At 33.6% G+C, this 23,756-nt stretch overlaps 4 protein-coding genes across 5 annotated transcripts; 2 read left to right on the top strand and 2 right to left on the bottom strand.

Annotated features, from left to right (window-relative positions):
- Positions 3,483 to 6,481, top strand: LOC105171115 (pectinesterase 2). The gene is made up of 2 exons (XM_011092142.2): positions 3,483 to 4,588; positions 5,596 to 6,481. The coding sequence occupies exons 1-2, from the start codon at positions 3,682 to 3,684 to the stop codon at positions 6,282 to 6,284; spliced, it is 1,596 nt and encodes a 531-aa protein (XP_011090444.1). The 5' UTR covers positions 3,483 to 3,681; the 3' UTR covers positions 6,285 to 6,481.
- On the bottom strand, positions 6,845 to 8,981 carry LOC105171108 (cysteine-rich repeat secretory protein 15). The gene is given in 4 exon segments (XM_011092131.2): positions 6,845 to 7,088; positions 7,237 to 7,344; positions 8,100 to 8,499; positions 8,502 to 8,981. Coding segments are annotated over 4 exon segments (849 nt in total). The 5' UTR covers positions 8,838 to 8,981; the 3' UTR covers positions 6,845 to 7,083.
- Positions 12,091 to 13,134, bottom strand: LOC105171100 (auxin-responsive protein SAUR36-like). Its single transcript, XM_011092118.2, has one exon. The coding sequence runs from the start codon at positions 12,796 to 12,798 to the stop codon at positions 12,280 to 12,282; it is 519 nt and encodes a 172-aa protein (XP_011090420.1). The 5' UTR covers positions 12,799 to 13,134; the 3' UTR covers positions 12,091 to 12,279.
- LOC105171088 (Golgi SNAP receptor complex member 1-2) lies at positions 17,831 to 22,825 on the top strand. 2 transcript variants are annotated; one of them, XR_848542.2, is made up of 7 exons: positions 17,831 to 18,258; positions 19,093 to 19,289; positions 20,684 to 20,773; positions 20,854 to 20,925; positions 21,904 to 22,033; positions 22,120 to 22,377; positions 22,489 to 22,825. XR_848542.2 is itself a non-coding variant. In XM_011092106.2 (6 exons), the coding sequence occupies exons 1-6, from the start codon at positions 18,138 to 18,140 to the stop codon at positions 22,215 to 22,217; spliced, it is 708 nt and encodes a 235-aa protein (XP_011090408.1). In that variant the 5' UTR covers positions 17,831 to 18,137; the 3' UTR covers positions 22,218 to 22,473. The 2 variants fall into 2 exon arrangements, 1 of the variants encoding a protein (XP_011090408.1); XM_011092106.2 differs by lacking the exon at positions 22,489 to 22,825 and having other exon boundaries at positions 22,120 to 22,473.

Here is a 23,756-nt window from a genome sequence, read left to right as displayed (position 1 = left end):
AAAGAATGTCAAAATGTCAAAGGAATTAAACTAATTGTTAATGAATTAAATAAAATGTACTTATCCACAATAATTGATGAACCCATCTCAGATTCGATCCACTAATTATTTTATTAGTAATGTCACACAAATTATAAATAAATCAATAACCACATTTTCTTATATTGTAATAATAATAATAATAATCAATTCCATGTTTAATTATCTAAATGTGTGTATGTGATTAATGGGAGATTTCTAATCATATATAGTGTATTTAATTTAATCTAATTTATTTGATTAAGTAATTATTTGGACCTCTACATATGCTCGTAATTGAGAGGTGGAACGTGGATGCCTCTTTGGGAATAAAAAAAGAAATATTTAAATATTTATCTCAATTCCATATGAATTATTACATTTTTATTTATTAATAATAATAATAATAAAGAGCAGCCATTGTCCAAAAATACAACAGGTTCTGGTTACGTAAGAAGAGGTATAGCTGTTGGGGCTTTGACCCGTGCTCTCATCCTAAATCAACGAATATACAGAATTAGAGATTAATAAAGAAAAACAGACACATCGCATATCCAACTTGCTGCTATTATTTCTTTCATTTTTCAAATTTTTTTTTCCAATTAATTATTACTAAAAAATATTATATTATAACAAAGTAGACATGCAGCGATAATATCAGTTTACTGTTAGTGATATAGATATATATTCACAATAATAATTTTTATTTTTGGGTAAATGTAAGTTTCATTAATAAAATAAGATCGTACAGTACAACAGTGCTCAACTGGTGGTTTCTCCCTCGACAGGCCAAGGGATACGCCATAATCTACATAACGCACATGAACTAACAGAACGAGATAAATTAACACTGATAATCCTCTATCTAATGTCTTTCACAATTATTGTGGTTATGATATTCGGTGGTCGCTACAATAATAATTTTTATTTTACCACAATATGATTGAAATATAAGGACGAAAATTATATTTAAATTTTCATTTTTGGTCATTAGTATAAGTAACGTGGTGATAAATAGTTGTTATTGCTAATTGTTTATATATAATGATAATTTGAGTAATTATTAATATGCCCCTAATTAATTAACTTCTTCACAATTCTTCTAACTAATAAATCTAATTATTATAGCAAAATGAAAAATAGTACCACTGGCGTTTAATGCAATTTATCCATCTGTGCAAATGAGCAAATTACTCCCTATAAAAGTAATAATAACAATATATCCCCTTTGTGTCTTTTAAAATGAAGCAATTTACTTTCCTGTCTAAAGAGGTAAATTGCTTTATTTTAAAAAATACAAGGGTATAAATTGCTGTATTTTTAAAAATATGAGAAATTAAAAATTGTAATATTTTTTATAAGAGAATAATTTACTCATTTATAATATCAAAGTTGATTGCATAGTTCCCTATATTTATTTACTAATTGTTGTTTTTCATTGATGTCGTTTGATTTTTTTTTTTTGAATTAATACTTTAAGACATGACCATTTCCTAACGAATTTTGGTATATTGCTGTCATTTTGATTGCCATTTGGACCAGAAGATCCTAAGCAACAACTACATTGGAATAGAACAAAGGAAAGAAAAGAAAAAGGGACTCAAATTTACTTAGTATGATATAAAAAAAAAAAGTAAAAAATATAATTACAAACGATTTCTTTTAGATATTAAAGATAATGACTATATTAGAATTAAAGTAATCAATAGTAATTCAAATTTTAAAATTATAATAATCAATATCTATAAAAAAAAATAAAACTATATTTAATATCAAAATAAAATTTAAATTATATTACTAACGATTTTAAATAAAAAAAAATCTAAATCTTTTAGATATATATAAGATGATGTAGGCATGTTTGAAAATTTCAGCATGGCTAGTTGGACTTTGCTACACGTGGAAAAAGAATATAGGTAATTAATTAAAGTAATTGTGTTTTAATTAAGAGACTAAACCATCAGCAATTAGACTGCATGCCTTAATTATAATTAACAGCTATTGTTTGGTCACAGGAGGAGTTCCAGGACATTTAACATGCCATCCAGCCCGAAAAACAACCCTAAATAGAGGTTTATTAATTTCTTTTTTTTCTTTTTATAAAGTTTAGTTAATTTTAATTCATGGGTTGATTAATTCACTAAATTGCAAATTGGAAATAATTTAATTAAATTTTATGTGAACCCGTAGAGAGCTAGCCATAGTTTTTTCCATCTTCAACGGGCTCTGCCAAAGTCAAAAGACAAGTTTGAAATTTGTTAATTTAATTAGTCGTTGATATGATTAAATTTATAGTCATATATTATTTTTTTCTTTGATATAGACCTCCATTTTAATTAATCAGTTTTACCCATTTTTTTAGAGTAGAATTATCAACTCAAACTAAGAAAAATTAGACAATTCCAGATAAAGAAGAGGAAAAATTTAGTATTTAATCGTCATCAAGTAGGAAACTATATATAACATGCTATAAAATGAAATATATTTGAAAAATAAAACTTGTTACCCCATGCAATATACACTAACTTAATTTTTCTAGATAAGATATATTATTGGCTAATTTGAAGCTGAGTTGGTAAATTCTTTCAATTTTTCTTTTAAAAAAATTCCATGTGGCATGACTTGCCACATCACCTGCTGAGTTGTTTTTGATTAGTTGACCGGGCGAATAGGTTGACTCGTCGAGTCAACTGGGCGAGTTTGGGATGATGAGGCCATGGCTAGAATTTCTCTGATGCTAGAAATTGATGGGATAGACATGTGCGCCACTTAGAGATGAGCACAGTGGTGCAAGTCCGCAAGCCAACGGATTTCAGATGGCGGAGTAATGGCTGTTTAAAGTCACGATTCCATGGAGGATTGGAAAAGGCTGGAGTTGGCTGGAATCTCAGGTGAGTCAGGATGCAAAAGAATCGCTTGGAGGTTGAGAGTCGATTGGTGGTACTCACGGCCGGTGGGTGTGGCGGAGAGCGGCGAAGAAGAAAGGAGATCTAGGGTTGGCGAGATGACTTTCGACGTGCAAGTCTCAGCGCGTGGGAGTCCAATGGTGGCATGCGCGGTAGAGCTGGGATTGCAGGAGGACAGCGAGTCGGAGGGAGGTGCGTGTGGCCGTAACGCGCCGATTGAAATTTCCGAGTGCCGATATTGGTTAGATATATGTAATAAATCAATGTAACGAAAAGCAAATTCTACAAGGAAAAGCAACATCCATGTTTTTCATCGAAGCTACCTAACTAACTTAAAGGCTTTGAATTTTTAGAACATGGAATTAGAGTCCAGCCAATGGAGATTATCTTAATTCACATAAACCCATAAATTAATAGGTTGTAGGAATATCTATCTCGTATGCGCGCTTCGTGCCTGCCCTAATCTCTGTCATGCATTCAATTTCCTACAGTCAACACTACAAACATATATTAAACTGGATAAACAGAATGAACAATGCATTATTAGGTTGTATTCTATCCAAAACACAAACAAGGACAACATAAACTATACAACATTAGCACATATTTTAGTTACCAACCCCATGATTCCTAGTAGTTATGCACTGAAATAAGAACAAAATATTAGCAGTAATGCGTCCCAATCACCAACACCAATTCAACTTTGATCCCTTCTTGCCCTATATAAAGCAATCAAAATAAGACAAGAACTCCACACATGTACACAAAAACACCCTCAAAACATACACCTAGTACTATGGCAACAAGAACAATCTTAACCCTTCTCTTTGCATCAATTTTGGTCTTTTCTCCGGCCGTTTCCGGCGGTTCCAGTGCTGCAATAAAGGCTTGGTGCAGCCAAACTCCAAACCCACAACCCTGTGAGTATTTCTTCACACATAACCCTAAATACAAAGTCCCGATCAAGAATAAGTCAGACTTCTTTAAGCTGTCGACTCAGCTGGCCCTCGATCGTTGCATGCACGTGCAGAGCAATCTGCACTTGCTCGGCCCAAAATGTCGTAATGAGCGTGAAAAGGCGGCGTGGGCCGACTGTGTCGAGCTATACGAGCACACAATACATAAAATCAACACCACCGTTGATCCTAACACAAAGTGTACCCCGGCCGATGCGCAAACATGGCTAAGCACAGCCTTGACCAATCTCGAGACATGCAAATCGGGGTTCGTTGATTTTGGCATCACGGATGACTACATGTTTCCCATGATGTCGAACAACGTTAGTTTGTTGCTGAGCAATACCCTAGCCCTGAACAAGGGGCCATACGCTAACGGGCCAGCGGGGAGTTACAAAGAAGGGTTTCCAAGTTGGGTGAAGCCTGGTGACAGAAAGTTGCTGCAGTCGTCGACACCGACGGCGAATGTGGTGGTGGCGCAAGACGGCTCCGGCAACTATAAGACGGTGAGTGAGGCTGTTGCGGCGGCTGGAAAACGGTCGGGGAGTGGGAGGTTTGTGATTCATGTGAAACAAGGGACCTATAGGGAGAATGTGAATATCGCGGCGAAGAATATAATGTTGTTGGGGGATGGTATCGGTAAGACTATTATCACCGGAAGCAGGAGCGTCGGAGGAGGCTCCACCACCTTCAAATCAGCCACAGTTGGTAAGTGTGAATGAATCTTTTATTATATATTTGATATGTGTGCATAATTTAAATTTTTATTATAATTATTTAATTCATATAAAATAAAATAAATATAAACTAAAAAACTAATGGGAATTGATAATTCTTAAAAATTTCATATGTTGAAAATTTATGTGATCTGGATATTAAATTAGTGATATATATACAGTCAATATAATTTTAAATTGCATGCATTATCATTCTATACACGCTAACGATATTTTTATGACGATAAAGTAATACGTCAAATTACAATTATTTTTTGAATAGGTGAAAGTATTGTTGAGCAATTTGCAAGTTGAATTTAGGAAGGCATGAACCATTCAAAAGACATAAAAATTCAAAGCATGACGCAAACATGATTTAATTAGGATTTCATGACTAACTCTATACCAATAAACTGATTTAATTTTTGCAGCTGGAATTTATGGAGGTGTATATAATTAAATTAGAGTTTGGTGATTTGACAAAAGCTTGATTAGCTCTAGATAAGATAGGTAGATGTATACCTTGGCTCCGTATCATAACTACTTGATCTCTTGAGTTTTTTTTTTTTTTTTCTTTCTTTTTTTCCTTTTGTTTTAGTACAATGGGAGTGAGGGTTGAGGGATAATCGGGATTTGAACTCAGGTTTTTCTCTTCCAAGTTCAAACAGGAGAGTAATGCTAAGTCAACGAATTAGATCTCTTGAATTAATCCTTATCCTTTATATTTTTTTAAAATTTTTAATTACTTTCTTGAGTTCCTTGTGTAAAAAGGAAGCTAATCCTACTGGCTTAAATTCAATTCATGGTCAAATGTGTATATTTGCATTAATATATATAATTGTGACAAGCAAGTTTGGTTTCTCATTTTTCTTTGGGTGTGGGGAAGGGGAATGACAATTAGCAACATGCTGGGCATCATAGTCAGAATCTTACAACTTGGTCTTAATTAATCCAATCAGAGATACAACCTTAATTTGAATCATTCATGTAATGTTGCAGCTGCTGTGGGAGACGGATTCATTGCTCGTGGCATTACCTTCAGGAACACTGCCGGGGCCCAAAACCACCAGGCCGTGGCCTTTCGCTCCGGGTCGGACCTCTCTGTATTTTACCAATGCAGCTTCGAGGGCTATCAAGATACTCTCTACGTACACTCCGAGAGACAATTCTACAGGGAATGTGACATATACGGCACGGTTGATTTCATTTTTGGCAACGCAGCCGTGGTATTCCAGAACTGTAACATATACCCAAGAAACCCACCCAACAAGACCAATACCCTGACCGCTCAGGGTCGGACCGACCCGAACCAAAACACCGGGATCTCCATCCACAACTGCCGGGTCACAGCTGCTCCGGATCTCAGACCCGTTCAGGGCTCCGTGAAGACGTACTTGGGCAGGCCGTGGCAAAAGTACTCCCGCACTGTTTTCATGAAGACCTTCCTGGATAGCTTGATCAACCCGGCGGGTTGGATGCCGTGGAGCGGGAACTTCGCGCTGGATACTTTGTACTACGGGGAGTACGCGAATACGGGTCCCGGGTCATCGACAGCGAACCGGGTCAAGTGGAAGGGGTACCACGTTATTACAAGCGCGTCTGAAGCATCAAGGTTTACGCCTGGGAGTTTCATTGCTGCGAATTCTTGGATTCCTGCCACCAATGTGCCCTTTACTTCTGGTCTTTAATTTCTTTTTTTTTTTTTTTCTGGGTTTGATTTTGATTGAGCTTACTTTGATTTAGTCAATTATCTTTAATTATCATTAAATAAAAAAATTAGCGGGGACCATGCGTCTTCAGTGTAATATCCATATTGTAAAAGAATGATTGTCAAGTGTATCTTAAATTAATAGAAATTTCATTTTCTTTCACAATTGTATTATTATTCCACTGTTATTTACTCGTGTATCTTGTTGTCGATCTCCCTTTAATAAATTATTTTTTTCTTTTAATTAAACTATTAGAATCCCAGTTTCCTAGTAGGAGTTTATTCCTAATTAATTTTTGAGCTATTTCTAGAAACCTTAATCATTGAACCTTATTACCTCTAGGTATATATTATTCAACTTTTATATTAATTTATTCTTTATTTTATTTAGATAGTTGTTTCGAGTAATTTCAGAGTTTCAATGTAATTAATCAATTATATATATATATATATATATCCTGAATTGTTGTTGATTAATTTACTTTTAAAATAATCATCTTCTTATTACATTTGAACAGTTATTTTAAAAAATTATTGAGACAACTAATTAATCAGTCTTTAACATATGCATTGAATTGTGAATAAAACAAACGATTTTCAAGAAAATAAGTCCAAGGGAAAAACAAGCTTTCTTGTTCACAAATAACCTTTTCCACAATCAATATTTGGATCAGAAAAGATCCAAACATAGATTTTTCCACCCACAAAACTCCGGCTCGAGACAACATCAGGTCCAATCCGAGGATCTCTGCACCTGCCCAAATATATGGTTTTCTTCGTCAACCTGCATTTGCAGTACCAACACATGTTATCTCCTATAGGATCAAAACAATAATATTGATATCAAAAGGGATTAATTATTAATAACAGAGATAACTAGACCCAAATTAATTAGTTGAACTTGTGAGGCTAAATTAGAATTAGTGATTTACCGAGGGCCTTTTTGCAAAAAGCTAGAGTTACAATCAGCACCGCGACCCCTGCCACGACTCCCAGGATTATGGCCACTGTCTTCCCCACGTCGTCGTGGTTGGAGGAATCTATGTTTTAACATTGCCAACGAAAACAAATCCAAAGCAATATTATGTTGTCTGAGTAATTTAATTTTGAAATAATTAGACATAGAATTTTATTATTAAAAAAAAACGGTTGAAACGCACATATTGAAGACAAGATAAACAAATGATCCGATGATTTAAAAAATTAGATTCTGGAACAAAAAGCAAATAAAGCGGAGATTTGTTGCCTTAGAATAAATTTAGTGCTTTTCGTAGGCTCTACCTAATGTACTGTCCCAACTTGTTCCACTCGAAACTCTCAAATCAACTTTGCATCTTTTTTATATGTTCGGCCACTTTTAAATTTTTAATTTTTATGTAAATATTATGTGTATAAAATCTATTTTTAAATATTTATGATAATATGTGAATTTTATATAAATTTACCACACGAGATACGATATGAATTTGTAGTAAATGATTCATCAAATTGACCTATTTAATATATACATATATTGTTCGTTATTTGGGGTTATCGCATTATATACAAAACTTTATATACGCATAGTGTATATACTAATTAGAATAGAAGATTTAACAACACACAATCGAATTAAGTGATAAAATTAAACTTTTCATCCCATGCACAAAACAAATTAAAAGTGCGGCTTTTCCAGTCCTGCACTTTATGAAATTTTGATTTACGCAATTGATGTTGAGAAGATTCATCAAATTTATTCTTTTATATATCATAATAAATATTTGAATTTCCTCTTCAGAAAAACTAAATGAATTACCTGAAGAAGAATCATAGTAGCCAGACTCCCAATACCGCACATAACATTGCCCCAAGAACACGTCCCCAGCCGCCGCCGACCCGCACAAACTTTTCACCTTCATAACAGCATCAGCAAGGCATGCCGAACAATCCGCCGCCTCCAAATCCCCCAGACACTGCGCGTAACCCTCGACAGCCCCAGCGGCGGCGACCCGAAAACCCACCGCCCCTTGCAAGTCAGCAAGAACGTCATCTCTACGCCTGAGGAACTCACCATCATTACCGCCATTCCCACTACACTTCTTGAACCTCAAACTGTCGTCCAACTTCCCCAAGAAATCCGTGTTCACGTACGTCACGAAGCACCCGTCGAGCTGCAGGCTCGCGCCGTAGGTGTACGGACAGGTGTGGTGTACGGACACAACAACTCTATTTGGTCGATCAAACCGGCTATGCATGTGGAGCAATCCCTCGGTTTCAGGTCCCCCCGGCATTGGTACAAGCCGTAAACGGCACTGTCAGGTGGAACCGACGTCGTGTCATTCCCGACAGCGAACATGTTGTAAAGTGTTTGAGAAGACGAGCTGACGATGGACGAGAGTAGGGAGTTGAGGTTCGTTTCATAGGGCGAACTCGGTTGGTATTTATCTTGGGAGCAACTGGCGTATATGAAGATGCGGGCTTGGGCGAGATGGCCATGGATGGAAGTGATCAAGAGGATGAAGAGCAATAGGGTTAGAGAAGACGGGGCCAGCATTTGTGTTGGTGATGGAATTTTGTTTGAAGGTTTTCGTCATTTTGTTTGTTTTTTTATTTTTATTTTTTATTTAATTGGATGCTTTTGTATTTATTCAACATTTATGGTGGGATATTGGTATGAAAAATTCTAATTCAAATCGGGTTTATGATACCTGAATTAATTATATAATAAATATAATATACTTGTATATAGTGTTATTAGTGTATCGTTCAAAAAGAAAAAATAATTTCACTAAATTTGATTTGAGTAAGAATTTTTGGCAATTGGTTGGGTGGGAAGAGAATAATGTGAAGGAGATGGGAGTTGCTTTTTGGTTGTTCTTTTGGTGCAGGTGGATGGATGCCTTTTCACTTTGGATTGGCCTAATTGGTTATATTCTTGAGCCCCCACTAGCATGTTTCTAATAAATATTGACCGCAATTGCTATTATCGATCCACGGGAAACATATGTGCTTCTTCCATCAATTATTGAATTCTTTATTATTATCTTTTTTTTTCCTTTAATGATGAGCATTATTTTTTATATATCTTTTTCTTATTTGTGTCCATACTATGAAATAAAATTACGGCATAATAACAGAGTTCAAACAATCAGAACTTTTAAAGTTGCTTAGAGTATCGAGTTCAATATTGTTGCCTTTCACATATACTGAGTGGACCATTTGATAGAAAATTTTTATTTCAATCAAGATTTGATCGAATTTAATCAATTACACAACAGATATGATAGATTTATCATGTTGTATGGACATTCTTTAAAATGTAAACTAATAAATGAGTTATGTGATTGGTTCAAATTTGATTAAACCTGATCTAGACTAAACTTTTTTCCTAATTTAGCAAATGATTTTGAATATATTCCCCGCATCATTTAATTATACCGATGACGACTGTACCTTGATTAGATGAATATATTCACTTTCTATCTTTTCTTACCTTTTTCTCTTTTTTGTTGTTCTAGCATTTTTTGTCTCGTTTCTTTGGAAATGTGGATGTGGTCACGATAAATATATATATAGATATGTATATATATATTACATGAACAATATAATCTTAAACAGATAATTTCATAATGATTATTAAGAATATATACTAAGCGTCGACTGTAATTTTAGTTTTATCAAGATACTATTCTAAAAAATTATTAGTAATAACACGTTTGTCTAAGTTATTATACATTATTCTTTCTAAAATTAAAAGAAAATATTATAATCATAATTAAGTAAAAATTATGCAGCGAATCAGAACATTCTTTAAATCTTTACATGAAAAGGTTAAAAGTTTAGAGGGAATTAGGCCTCAGGTTCCCCACCTTCCCTTTCGGCACCCAAACCGAACTTGCCATTCTTGCTGGGCCGAAACAATTCAACAATAACCCAATTTCAATTGTGTGCGGCATGTACACAAGAAGTTCCACTGAAATTCGATTTTAGTACAGTACTGTTCATAAAAATAAAATCATTTTTCGCTCATAATTTATGTTTCTTAACCAGTAATTATATAAAATAAAAGCATTTATGTTTTGTCCACAAATTCAAATATCCAATTAGACTTAGTACTTGTTCTCAAAAAATCAAAGTTTTATTGTTTCGCAAATTTAATTATAGTTGACGCGAGATAATTTGGAATGACGCCATGTGCCATCCCACACCTTTTGTCTAAAAAACATGCATTTCACATCAATTGTAAATAAAATATTTGATAATTTATAAGTCTCAAAATTTATTTATTTTGAAATAAAATATTTATTCGGAACAATCTCGTAGAACTCCGTACAAAACAATCAATGACTTTTTTAATAGGATCCAAATCTAATTGCATTACATGCCGTATCAAACTCTTTCTTTTTATCTACGTCAAAAATTTGTGAGGAATTTCGGGAAGTTTGGACCAATAATCAAAGTTGAAATCATGAGAAGTAAACACATAAAAGGGATCCCTAGGAAATAAGGCACGCATTTATGACCCCATACCATATGATGGTGGTGCCTAATTGAAATCCACCATCGAGTGGGTGTAATGTAATGAGAATTGACACTCACTATCTTCCTTGTAGATTTTCTTCCGTTTACACCGCATTTTAGGAGAAGGACATATGTGGTCGTCATTTGATCCGCGCCAAATTATCACAAAATACAAAATAGGTTTACAGGCCTAGAAAATAAAGATAAGAATTACACAAACCATCCATAACAATAAAAAATCAAGAGTAATTTGTGTAATAATATTTATTTATTTTTAATTGAAGGTTGGGGTGCAAATATAATTATTCCTATTAAAACTCCAATTTTATTAAATACGCAAAGCCCACCACTTTACGTTGATTTATTATGGGGTGTTAAAACTGCTTATAATACTTATATTTTTTAAAATATTTTAAGGGTTTATTTTAAAATAAAATTAAATATCATATAAATTATACAATAGTTATTCTATTTTATCAGATGTATAAGTTTATAAAATTGATGATAACATGAGAGCGTGTTGAATGAGAAATGATAGTGATCTAGAAAGTAGAACAAAGAAAAAATGGTATACCACTAATTATTAGTCAGCTCAGCTCAGGTCCTCCAAAGGTGAAGACAGTGGTAATTATTAATCATTTAAGGTAGGAATAAAGGGGTTCTGATTCTTAGCCCATCACTGCTAATTATCCATAATAAAAAGATTGAAATTATTGAACAAAGAATTTAAGTCCTTTTATGGCTAAATGTACACTCTGGAAATATTTTCATCTAAATCAATTTAAGCAGATTCCATTAATCAAACAACAATTGCAATAAAAACTTCCTTTTATAGCCAATCATAATATTTAAAGTTATCAATAATTGGATGATAATTACAATTTAATTCTTTCTAATCCTATGCATCAAAAGCTAATTTGGAAACAATGAAAATACTTGACAAGTTTTTTATATTTCTTCCTTCTCCATATTTAGGGAAACTTCTTTTTCCATATTTGAGCAGTCAATTAATATGACAGTAGGAAACGCTGTCTGAAATTTTTATTATAAATTGATATTTTATTTACCTATATATAATTAAAAATGACCGTAATGAGCTATATATAAATTTAGTTAGTTAATACGATGAATCACGATCAAATAAAAATAATGCAAAATATTTAATTTTATTATGATTAATCAATATTTGTCATGATTTTAATCTTGTTTGTAGGAACGTGGACTAATGACTGTTATGGAGTTGTGATTATTTATATTAGCAGAAAAAACAAAATTATAGCAAAAAATTATATTTGTTTTAGTAGATTGAAACTACGGAAATAATTATGATCTAAAAAATCTCCATATCTACACAACCATACACTGTGAATCAAAGCTACAATAATTCCAAATAAATACTAGAATATATCATCAAAAGAGAAGTTGCTAAATAATCTTTAATCACCACAACCACGTTTTTATCGTCATCATCATGTTCAAGACACAGTCAAACTCCTGCGGTTTCTCTTCCACGACAGCAATTTCCGGTTACACTGAACTGCCTTGATCCGGGTCTGGACACGCTCAAACTCCGAGATCCGACATGGTATGGTAATCCCTCCGGAATGATTGAACCCGTACTCCTTTTCGGACTCTTTCAGCAAATCCCCGAACAAAGGGTGATTGAAATACACAACGGGCACCAAAATCCTCTGAAAATCGCCATCTTTTTGACCCACGTAAACCGCCATGTGCCCTTTCGGGACAGGCGCGGGCTTCTCCAAAACAGGCTCCTGCCCCGCACGAATGTACCCTCGACCCGGATCAAGATTCCTACACAGAAGTGACTTTGCTTTGGTCCGGAGGCGGTGAGTCCAGAGAATGAGCCCGGAGAAGGGTTTCACACGGGCGCCTTGAGGTGGGTCTAGGCGGTGGAAAGCAGAAGGACGCCGGAAAACCCGCCGAAAAAGTGTGGTGACTCGGTGTTTGAGCAAGAAACCTCGTATCCTGCCCATGAATTCTTTTTCCCCCAAAAAATGCGACAAACCCTAGACAGGAAGGTGTACAAAGACGGCGGGTGCGGAGAAAATCTAAGAGAAAGGCCAAGGGTCGGTTATGGACATGGCTAGACGGAAAAGAGTGAGACAGACTTCAGAGAGAGACGTGGGTATGTTTGACATGATTGATTCCTCTGCTTTTTCCGGTAGAATGTTTCATCCGAGAGCAGTCTTTGTTGCGGCGGAAGTGGTGGTGGGAAAAAAGAAATACAGGGGGAGTTGTTTTGGAAGGAGAAAGAGAGAAGGAAATAGCACAAGAGTCCGCAAAGATTTCAAGATGCGCACCAGGAAATTATATAAGAGGAAGAGCCTTGAAAATGTCAACTAAATACAAGACCAGGCAGATGATTTCAGGATTCTTTTCTTTCTTTTTTTATTTACTAAAAAAATTCTAATTTACTATAATTATAAAATATTATTAATTTATTTTATGTTTGAATAGTTTCCACTATTCCAATAAAACCCTCATAAATGTGGGGTTTCTTTTTTTGTATGGAATTGGAAGTGAAGTAGGCAAGGAAATTTCCCGTAGTTAAAGGAAAATGATGTGTAAGGTTGTGATTGGAAGAATGGATTTAAGTGTTTTTGTTGATATTTTCTTCTTTCTTATAGGTTTTCTTTTATATATATATATATTCAAAATTGGGGGCCACGGTCAACCTGAATTTTTGGGGTAGGGCAGAAACATTCAACAGTGCACACCGTAGCCACTGGGAACGCGCCACGTCAGTTAACTTTCACGGTTAATTCGTAATTAAAGTGCGTGTTGTCCAATTTTTGTATGGATTTTTTTTAAAATTTTATTTTATATCACATGAAAGATAATTGATACTTTAATTTTTATATGAATTTTTTAAAATATTTCTATTATCATAGGGATCCCTAAACTTTTTCCTTTTAAATGCTTGTGAAGTCAACTAGATATCCTGTAAATTTAGAAAAGCATATCGTGTTATTATTATTTAATTAACAGCTAAAACAAAATTACAAGTACAGTGATTTATACTGAAATTTAATTTATAATGCTAACAAAATGAAATATGGTCCATGGCAATAGCTATCACAAACAAAATTACGTGGTCGAATTTTATTGTGTGAATATTCAATAATTGATGGTCAGCTGAAATTTTCGTACTCTACGTATGAACATGACCTATTTATAGTGACTCTTGTGTACCAAACAATACGTAATATTTATTTATTTTATTAATCTCTATTTTTTTCTTTCTTCAGCTTCCCATTTTATTTAAAAAAATAAAAATCTACATTTCGAATTTTTTTTTTTTATATATATTTTTGTGGAAGCATCTAGTAATCTCAAAGCATTAACTACACACAAAGACTCTACCTAATTATTAATCCTAGAAACCAACTCAATTACTTTGTACATTCGTGTTTTTTAATCCTAGAAACCAACTCTACCTAATTAACTACACACAAAGACTCTACATTACAATGATAGATCTCTATGCTGGAAAAAAAATATATTATGTATACTTAAATTTCCTGTTTTTTAAGTTTCGTGTAATTATGAGTAAATTTTATGTTATTCAAAAAAATTTATTTAATACTCTTGATATTTATTTATATTTAATAAATACATTATTGTATTAATTAAAATTCAGTGAATTGACTAATAATATAAAAAAAATTGCTTAAAAATCTATAAAAACTATCAACAATGTTCAACTCTCCATAATTCTTATCACTGGTTAAATTTTTTAAAATTATGTTTTGGAAAACTAAAAAAATATATATTATAATTGATATCTAACACTACTAATAACATTAATTTTAACTTAATTTGTCGTTATATGTTCCATCACTTGCTTATTATAATAAATAGGAAAATATAAATATTATTGATATATATATATATATATGATTCTACTATATTGAATGTTTTTTCTTTTTTTTTTTTCTGTTGTTATGATTATGATTACACCTTTATTTTTTAAAAAAGGACAAATTCTTTATTGAAATAAATAGTTGTCTAACAAATACTCCCTATAATGGACTGTCATGATGGAGTATTTATTAAACGACTATTAATTTTAGAGAATATTTATAATTTTTTTTAACGACAGTAGTGTGTTTTAATTATGATCAATTTTAAATGAGTCGGTTGTACTTTAATTTTATTTATTTTTTTAATTGACATTACTTGAATATGAGTGAAATTTTATGATATTAATGGAGTAAATTAACAAAAATAAAATATTAAAGAAGTACATCATATAAGTTTTTTATGTTGGTTTTGTCTGGAAGACCAAATTAAGCCAACCGTGCAATCTTTTTTTAATATTTTTTAGTATTCATGCAAATAAAAAAGTAATGAAATTCGCAAAAATCTTGGATGTACCCAAACGTAACGTAGTGCATACGCAGCCGTACATACGGTCTGTACTTTTCTGCCGAATACTAAACTAACCTCGAAGGTGGTGGGCCTACCTTGACAAAAATGGGACAAAGGTGTCCACTTATTCTAAAGTTGTGGGCCCTCTGGTCTAGTGGAATATAGACCAAACCGGCCCATTTTCACCTTTCTTATTTCTTCCACGTAATCCCAACTAAATCTCAATTTCGTGGAAACTAAAATTAAAATTTTTTACTGAATAAATAAAAAGTGAGATAAAGAAGAATCTAACACATCAAGATTACGCTTTTACTACCAAATCCCGTTTTATTTATCTTTAATTTTCTTTTTGTGTTAATCTTATCTTAAAGTGAAATCGTTGCCTTTTTTTTTTTTAATCATGTATGATAATGATACATATCAATTTTACTTTTCGTACTTTTATCGTGTACAAATGAGATATATTTAATGGTTTTGAATCATCAAGCATCATGAGCAATCATAGCTAATAAAGTATCTCCACACAAATTGGAGATAATTTGATCAAGAATTTTGTGTAAAATAGTTGATCGATGTATTCTCAATCTCTTACAATTAAAAGATTAAATTAGAAAAATAGATAATTCCAGCAAAAATATTTTGATATTTAATTCAGACCAAATAAACGAATAGTTGGAGAGAATTGTAATCTCGTATCTCATATATATATAATAGATACAAAATATTTATATTAATTATACATCTAAAAACTATATTAATTATACAAAATTACAATAATAATAAGTATGAACAATGGCCCACATCAATTGAGAATCAAAGCAGTTCCAGAAAATATTTATAGTGTATATTTGTGTTTCGAGTATAATATATGAATTGAAATTAAGTTAATTGATGGCGAATACTTTTGTGAATAGGTGCAATAATAGTGTAATAGTTGTATAGTGTGATTTAGAATAGCAAACGCCTGGAGCATTGACTTTGCAGTGGATTTAAGTGAAGATTGAGACGACTAAAGGTACATTTCTAGTACGTACAACTCAATCAATTAGTCAATTAATTTGGCCGCCCAAGACTGGGACTTCTTATTTATTTATTTATTGAACATGAAGACAACTTTGAATTTTTGTGTTTCCCACATTTGTTGTACTAAGTTGAACAAACATGCATATGTGGTTTATCCTTTCACAAAAGCAGCTGTAATCGCTTCATAAACTGACTATTATAATATAGGAAGGCATTTAATTAACGCTTACCTTATTCAAAAAATTAAATTGTCTGAAAAAAGAAAATATTTAATATTCCTAATGTTTGTTTTTATCTAATAAATAACTTCATTTATTAGTTAAATATCAATAAATTCGATGAATTTGACTAATAGAATGAATTATTTGTTGGATAGAAACAAACGTGAATATAATTTTTTTAAATCCCGGGAAGCACTGTGTATTAATATTTATTTTTTCTCTTTTTTTTGGGGGGGAGGAGGGTAATTCAAGGTTAGTTGAGCAATAACCTCAGACCTTATTGATATAATCAGAGAAATTCAGAGACAGATAGATTGGTTGAACTTTGATTGCTATGTATATATGTTTTAATTCGTACCTACTTTATTAATTATATATTCATGCATGGGAGACGTGGTACATTATATGTGTCTATATATATATATATATTAATAAATTCTGAAAAGTATTTATTCAAAGTGACATATTTTCGATCTGGTACTGAGATGGAATTGGAGGGCATGCGAATATTAATTTATTTTTTATGTGGAAAGTATTATAATAAAAGCATAATATCAATAATAAAATATAAAAAAATCTTTGAATTATCACCAGATATATAAATATTAACATAGTAATTCTAATTTTATCACAATAAAATCTTTAATTTGATGACACTCTGTATACAATTCGATGCATCTTACTCAAGTTCAATTTCAATTAATAAAAATAATGAAGCAAATCAACTTTAGACGTGCATTAGTAAAAATAATGAAGCAAATCAACTTTAGACGTGCACGAGTAGAAAATTAACTTTAAAGGGATGATCGTTTATGGAAGAATAAGCAAACTCGATAGTATTTTAGTCGGTACATATTAATAAAAAATAATTAATTTAATCCCCTCACACTTAATAAATAGTATAAATTAATTATAATATAATCCAAATGAATTAGTCTCATCCGAAAGTCTTGCTGGAAGACAACGAGATATCAATCGTTATTTACATTATTTAATATTTTTAAATTGATATATTTTTGTCAGTAATCAGGATGCCACCAATTTGGGTCTCACTAATATACGTGTATTAATTTATTTTAATAATAATTATGAAGTATTGATATATTCGATATTAGTAACAGACTTTTACAGCACATGTGATGAATTCTGGGTCTCAAATGTGCATATTTTTATAGCAGCCCTCAATCATCACATTAGATAACTGGGTTAATATTGGAGGCCCACTTCCAAGCTTTGGGTTTTACTTGGACTTGGTGATATCTGGGCCACAGATTTATAATAGAAATACTCTTTGGGCTGGTTTAGGTAGTTTGAGAAATTGGGCTTGATTTTACTTGCTGTTGACGTATTTATTCTCTTTTGTTGCAGTGGATAGTAATTAGGAGGGATGATGAACTTGACGTAACGTATTTTAGGAAAAAAGAAACAATTGGTAGCAAGGGGTAAAAGAGTAATTAAAGTCAACCCGAAGCGCAGATGCACTCGCTCGCAGGCGTAGTGGGCAACGAAATAAGGAAACTGGAGTGTTAGAAACTGCATCAGTCACCAACACTGTTGCGCACTCGGATCCCGCGACCCGCCCAATTCCAACTGTAGACAACTGACGGATTTGGATCGTAATTAGTGTATAGAACAAAGTAAGACGGCTCGGAAACCGGTTCGGGTCACTGTAGATTCTGGTGCCCGAGGATCCGAGTATGGATGTGTTGCAGGAATCGGGCTGGGAAGAGCTCCGGAAAGAGGCTCGGAAAATCGAAGGCGATCTAGATGTCAAGCTCTCGTCGTATGCTAAGCTCGGCGCGCGTTTCACGCAAGGAGGTTAAGCATTTTTCTTTCTCTGTACTTACTATCAATCAGCTGGATGGTCGTGTTAAACTACCTGTTGGCTGTATTTTCTTTAGCAAATTCTTTTTGTAAATCCAAAATAACTTTTTGGGCAATGCGTGATGGGTTTTTTATCTTCTTAAATGATAAGGGAGAGTGGAACACCTTGATCCCATCTGGATCGTGCATTGGCAGCGATAACCATAACTTGCTGAAATCATTTGAAACTGAATTGATTTTACTGGGTTTTTGGGTTTTCTGGTGTGTCTGCAATTTTAGATCTGTTGATGCGGCTTGTCTTAAGAGTTAATTGTGAATCTTAAAACTCTATATTAATACCTCACGGAGTTTATAGTTTATCTATTGGCTGCAAAAGTGGCTTGCGGCTGTGATTAAACTAATGAGAATTTGGTCTGGGGATGAGGTAATATGATGACTTTAAAGTCCTCCTATTGACTACTGCGAGTGAGAGACAATAGGCTAAGCATTGTCTTCTTGTTGTTAAGTAGTTAAATTAGTTTATTACATAAGTTCTCAAGTTTTATAACTACTGGATGTTTTTATATTTCTACCAAAAGGTCTTTTAACTTGGGAACTATTAGATGGACTTGATGCTGATCATATCTGTAAGTTTAAGGAGTGATCTGCTTTCTTATGGTTGCTTCTGGCAACCGAATTATTGGAGCAATGTTACTTGTTGAAGAGCTTTTCCAATAATAAACTGAAGACAGTTTTACAGCATGCTGTTTGACACCCGCAACACTTTTTATATAATGACTATGACTTGGTGCAAGGCCTTGTGTTTTTTATGAGATCATGTGTTTCCAGGATTTGTCGATGCTGGTTCACCAACTCTTGGGTCCAGCAGGTCGTGGAAGTCTATGGAAATGGAGATTCAGTCATTGCTTGAGAAGTTGCTGGATATAAATGATTCAATGAGTCGGTGTGCTGCATCTGCAGGGCCTGCTACTTCGGTTACTCAAAAGCTTGCAAGGCATAGAGACATATTGCATGAGTTTACGCAGGTCAGTTACTATTCGACAAGAAACAAGAATTACAACTGGGGAAGTGGTTTTCTGGTTGATACACTCAATTTTTTGTTTTTCTAGTGAAAATATTAATGAAATTCAGCAAAGCTAAAGAGGTGGTTGATATGAGCAATGATTATGATGATTGATCTACCCTTTTTTAGTGAACTTTGCTTGGCAATCATTTTTATCTATTCGCTACAACATCAGAATTCAGAATTAGTAAGCTATAACTTTCTCAAGATGCTTTATCTTATTCACGCTTTTTCCATCAGACAGCATCTAGCTTTTCATTCAAGGAATTCTCAGCAAATGTGCCATGTGGAGGGATCAAAATTTTAACTGGGCAGCTAGTTCTCTATGCTCCACTTACTTTGCTTTATTTTGTTTCTTCACATTTTCTAAATTCTTCCATACAAAAGAACATGTCCAAACTTTGATTCAACATTTCGATTATACTTGGGGAAATATCCTGACCCCATATCCATGTCCTGTGCAAAACCAAAACTGATGATAGGTTAACTCTGAGGATAATGTGACAGTTTGTATACCTACACTCTGTAGTAACATGTAGTTTATTAGAAATATTTACCAGTCAAGAGAAATAAAAACAGAGGATAATGATGATTGGATAATTGATCCGGGGGTTGTCAATGGGCCTATTTGTTGCATTGGCTTTTTATGTTCTTGCTCGGGTAAGTTTTAGACATTACTTGCTATTTTAAGGAACATCAATTAGGACGGGGCATCCTGTGTATGAATGAATCTTTTGTTAACTGTCCCTGTTATAAGTGAGTCATGATGATTAAGTAGAGTGTCTAATATTCTTGTTGTGTCAAATAATACCTTCTACTGATATACCTGAGATTATTGGGAGCTCAATTCACAGTCCTCATCCTTCTTTTGTCTCAAATGGTCGTTGGCTTTTGACTGCTTGTGGATTAGTAGATTTTGGGAATTGGAAGTATTTCTTGTGTGGATTAAGTAGGGTGTCTAAGTTTCTAACATTTTTCCACTAATGAACTATTTCAACATACTCATGTGATCATCTTTTCATTTTATTCATTGGATTGTCAGGTACGGATTGATTTATTTGTTTATTTCTCTGTCCTAGACTTGCTATGAAATAAACTAGCTTGTTGTGGTTCTTATCTTCATTTACCTAAATTTGTCCTTACAATAATATGTCATGTGGTTGATGAGTAAATATTTCATCTTATGATTTTCAAATTAAGGATGATTTGTGAAGGAGCCTGAACCTTTTCTGGCTATCCTTCTCTTGCCTTGCCAAGAGCTTCTGCCTATATTTCACAGAGCTCTTCTTGTATTCATTTTTCCTGCCATAATTTGTATCTTGAAATCTGGTGGAAGTGACTGCAGATCTTATGTAGGAATTTAGACGTATCAAGGGAAATATTAGCTCAATGAGGGAACATGCTGAACTTCTTAGTTCTGTTCGAGATGATATCAGTGAGTACAAGGTGATGCCATGTAATTCATCAATATGGTTAGACACAGTTTTCTTGGGAATCATGTTTTAGCTAAAAGTTGTTTTATGCAGGCTTCTGGGAATGGGTCTCCAAGAATGCATTTGCTACGGGAAAGAGCTGCGATACATGGAAGCATATCTCATGTAAGATTTATAAGCTGCTGACAATTGTGTCTTGGGTATGACTTTCAGAAGAACTTTTGTTTGTGATTTTATGAACTGGTGTAGCTTAGGGTGGAGTGGACTCGGAGGGTGTTGAGCTAAGCTTATAAGCTCCTCAAAACATCTTATAAGATGTTTGGGAGCTTATATGCTCTTGAAATCATTTGAGAATATTTTTTAGAAAGAGCTTCTGGATCTTATAAGATCTTAATTTTTTTTAACTTTACCTAACTTTTTTAAAAACATCTTATAAGATCTATATAATTAACATTCATAAGACAAAAATATCCTCATTTTTGGATATGACTCAATTTTAACCTTCACATATTTCACACTATTCTTGAACGACCTCCTCCTGTCTCCAGTTCTAATCTTATGGCGCCTAACATTGTATGAAAATCCAATATTAAATTACATTTGTATCAATTCTCATGTCAAAATTTTCATTTTTGTAAAAAAGGATTATCACTTAAGTTTTTATTTGGAGTTAAACCTATAATACTTATGAAAGTATTTTAAAAAGATTAGACCCAAAATGTCACTGTTTAGCTACTTACTTGATCTTAATGGTATTATGTTCTCTTTTAATCATTATATCAATTAAAAGAGCTTTTTATGCCACACACTCTAAGCACATAATGTTTTAGTTTATCCAAACGCTTTACAAGCTTATTTTTAGAATAAGATCCAACATCTTAGAAGTTCCTATAACAACTTATAAGATATAGGAGCTTATAAGATGCTGTAGATAAGCTTAGCCAAACACCCTCTTAGTTTGATGAGGGTTGAAGGTGTCTTTTTAATTACTTTCATTATTGTCTCACCATCTTGATTGTTGTACTTCATCCAAAAAATTTGTTAGTCTCTCGTGGTTTTGTTATTTGCGTACATAAAAAAATTTACAGTATGTGAATGGTGTCAATTATTAAACCTCTAGACATTTTGGTGAACTTCTTACAGATTGATGATGTGATTAGTCAAGCTCAAGCGACCAGAGCTGTCTTGGGCTCTCAAAGGGCCTTGTTTGGAGATGTTCAAGGAAAAGTCAAGCTACTGGGTGACAAATTTCCGGTCATTCGTGGTCTAATTGGTAATTTCCTGAAGAGGTGTTGCTTCCTTTAAGCGAGATATGCAAAAAAAGCTATGCTTGACTACCTAGCTATTTGATTCTCTCAGGTTCTATCCGAAGAAAACGATCAAGGGACACTCTCATCCTCTCTGCAGTTATTGCTGCTTGTACACTTTTCCTCATCATCTATTGGCTTTCAAAGTGAAGGGACACTTGATCTATTCCGATAACTGAAGGAAAAGAGGCTCTCTGAGCAAATTTCCAGGCGTAGTTTATCAGAACAAAATTCTTTTCAAGTTCAACAGTCTGTGACCTGCCTATTTCACGTTGTCTTAGCCAATACTCTTTACATGTACAGAAAGAATGTGAGTTCTGGTTATTCTAGTGACGAGAACATAATGATTTGACTGATGATAGTTTCTTTACATTTGTGTTTTTAACATGTGGATGCTATCTCAATACGCTACTTTTCTCAGGGTGCCATTTTAGGGTAACTGTACCAGTTCCCAGCTGCTCCACCAAAGACGCCGACTTTGAAGTGTCTTGGATCTTTCTTCTTGTCTTTGTTATCTTTGATCTATGTGTGAACTTTTCCAGAACATCCGAATCTGCACCAAGTATCATGTTGTGTGCCAATATCTGACTAGAACTTGTAGAAGATAATAGCATATGTTTATAATTTTGAACAATTCTGTGTAGTTACACTTCATTGGACTGATAGAGCTGTTGAAGGTACCAATACATTGTATCGCTGTGGACTTACTGTTCCTGCAATTAAAATCAAGTCGTGACAGTCTGTAGCTGGTAACCCAAAAAAAAAAAAAAAGAAAAAGTTGTTTAGCTGCCATTCTTTAGCAGTATGAGTGAGTTGTTAGATTGCAAACGTTTCTCCTATGCACTTAGCTTCTTCCGCTCCAATGCATTAGTGGTCAGAGAAGGGACCTTTTCTTAGTTGGACTGTTGGATCACCTATGGAGGCATAATTGGGTCCGTGTGACAACAGTTTGTAATATTCAAACTGGGTTCTGACAACGTGCATTAAGTTCATGTAATGTTTTTGGACCATGTTCGTGAAATTCAAAGCATTGGGATAAAATAAAATGTTGGAAGTTAACTTATAATAATTAATCAGGTTAAAACTGAAGGAGTTTATTGACGAAACAAAAATGAATTTTGAATCTTTTATACTTATAAAATCCCATTCATTTTGATTTCTCATATATATTTTTAATATATCAGGAATGAGCCTATTAGGAATGTTCATGAATGAATAATAGTGGTAAAGCAGAAAAGTCCAAGTTGCTCTGAATTCATTATGGCAGGTGAAGAAGGGTGGTTTTAAATGAGGCGTAAAAGCGATTAAGGTGACAGTTTGGAGTTGATAGCGTGCACAAAAGGGCAGGCCCTTGCCAAAACTTTTCCCCACCTCTCTCTCTACAAAGCCAAATTACTGTTTCTTTTTTTTTTTCTTTCTGCTTGTCATTTTTACAAACACCAAAGCAGGCATGGGGATGGGGGAATGCAGACATGCATACATGGTACCTAGATTCGATGCAATTGCTGATTTCTTGTCACTTATATGGGGAGAATCTGCTGCAAAATCTGTGTAAAAACAAACCCAATACATGTTTTTCTTACCATAGGAGCCCTATATTTATAAACACATGTAATAGAGTCTATCTAAACACACACATATTTTCAACTGAAAAAGTATACATCTACCTCTGCCCCCTCAGCTCCCATT

Source organism: Sesamum indicum, linkage group LG1 (assembly GCF_000512975.1).
Source record: "Sesamum indicum cultivar Zhongzhi No. 13 linkage group LG1, S_indicum_v1.0, whole genome shotgun sequence".
Lineage (NCBI taxonomy): Eukaryota > Viridiplantae > Streptophyta > Magnoliopsida > Lamiales > Pedaliaceae > Sesamum > Sesamum indicum.
Note: the sequence above shows the minus strand (reverse complement) of the source record. Positions and strands in the feature narration are given on the sequence as shown.

Excerpts from the sequence above, each read along its gene's own strand:
- LOC105171115 (XM_011092142.2), top strand. The coding sequence starts at position 3,682 with ATGTACACAAAAACACCCTCAAAACATACACCTAGTACTATGGCAACA. Across the intron at positions 4,589-5,595 it reads CTTCAAATCAGCCACAGTTG|CTGCTGTGGGAGACGGATTC; the intron begins GTAAGTGTGAAT and ends GTAATGTTGCAG.
- LOC105171100 (XM_011092118.2), bottom strand. The coding sequence starts at position 12,798 with ATGGGCAGGATACGAGGTTTCTTGCTCAAACACCGAGTCACCACACTT.
- LOC105171088 (XM_011092106.2), top strand. The coding sequence starts at position 18,138 with ATGGATGTGTTGCAGGAATCGGGCTGGGAAGAGCTCCGGAAAGAGGCT. Across the intron at positions 20,774-20,853 it reads ATGATATCAGTGAGTACAAG|GCTTCTGGGAATGGGTCTCC; the intron begins GTGATGCCATGT and ends TGTTTTATGCAG. Across the intron at positions 20,926-21,903 it reads TACATGGAAGCATATCTCAT|ATTGATGATGTGATTAGTCA; the intron begins GTAAGATTTATA and ends AACTTCTTACAG.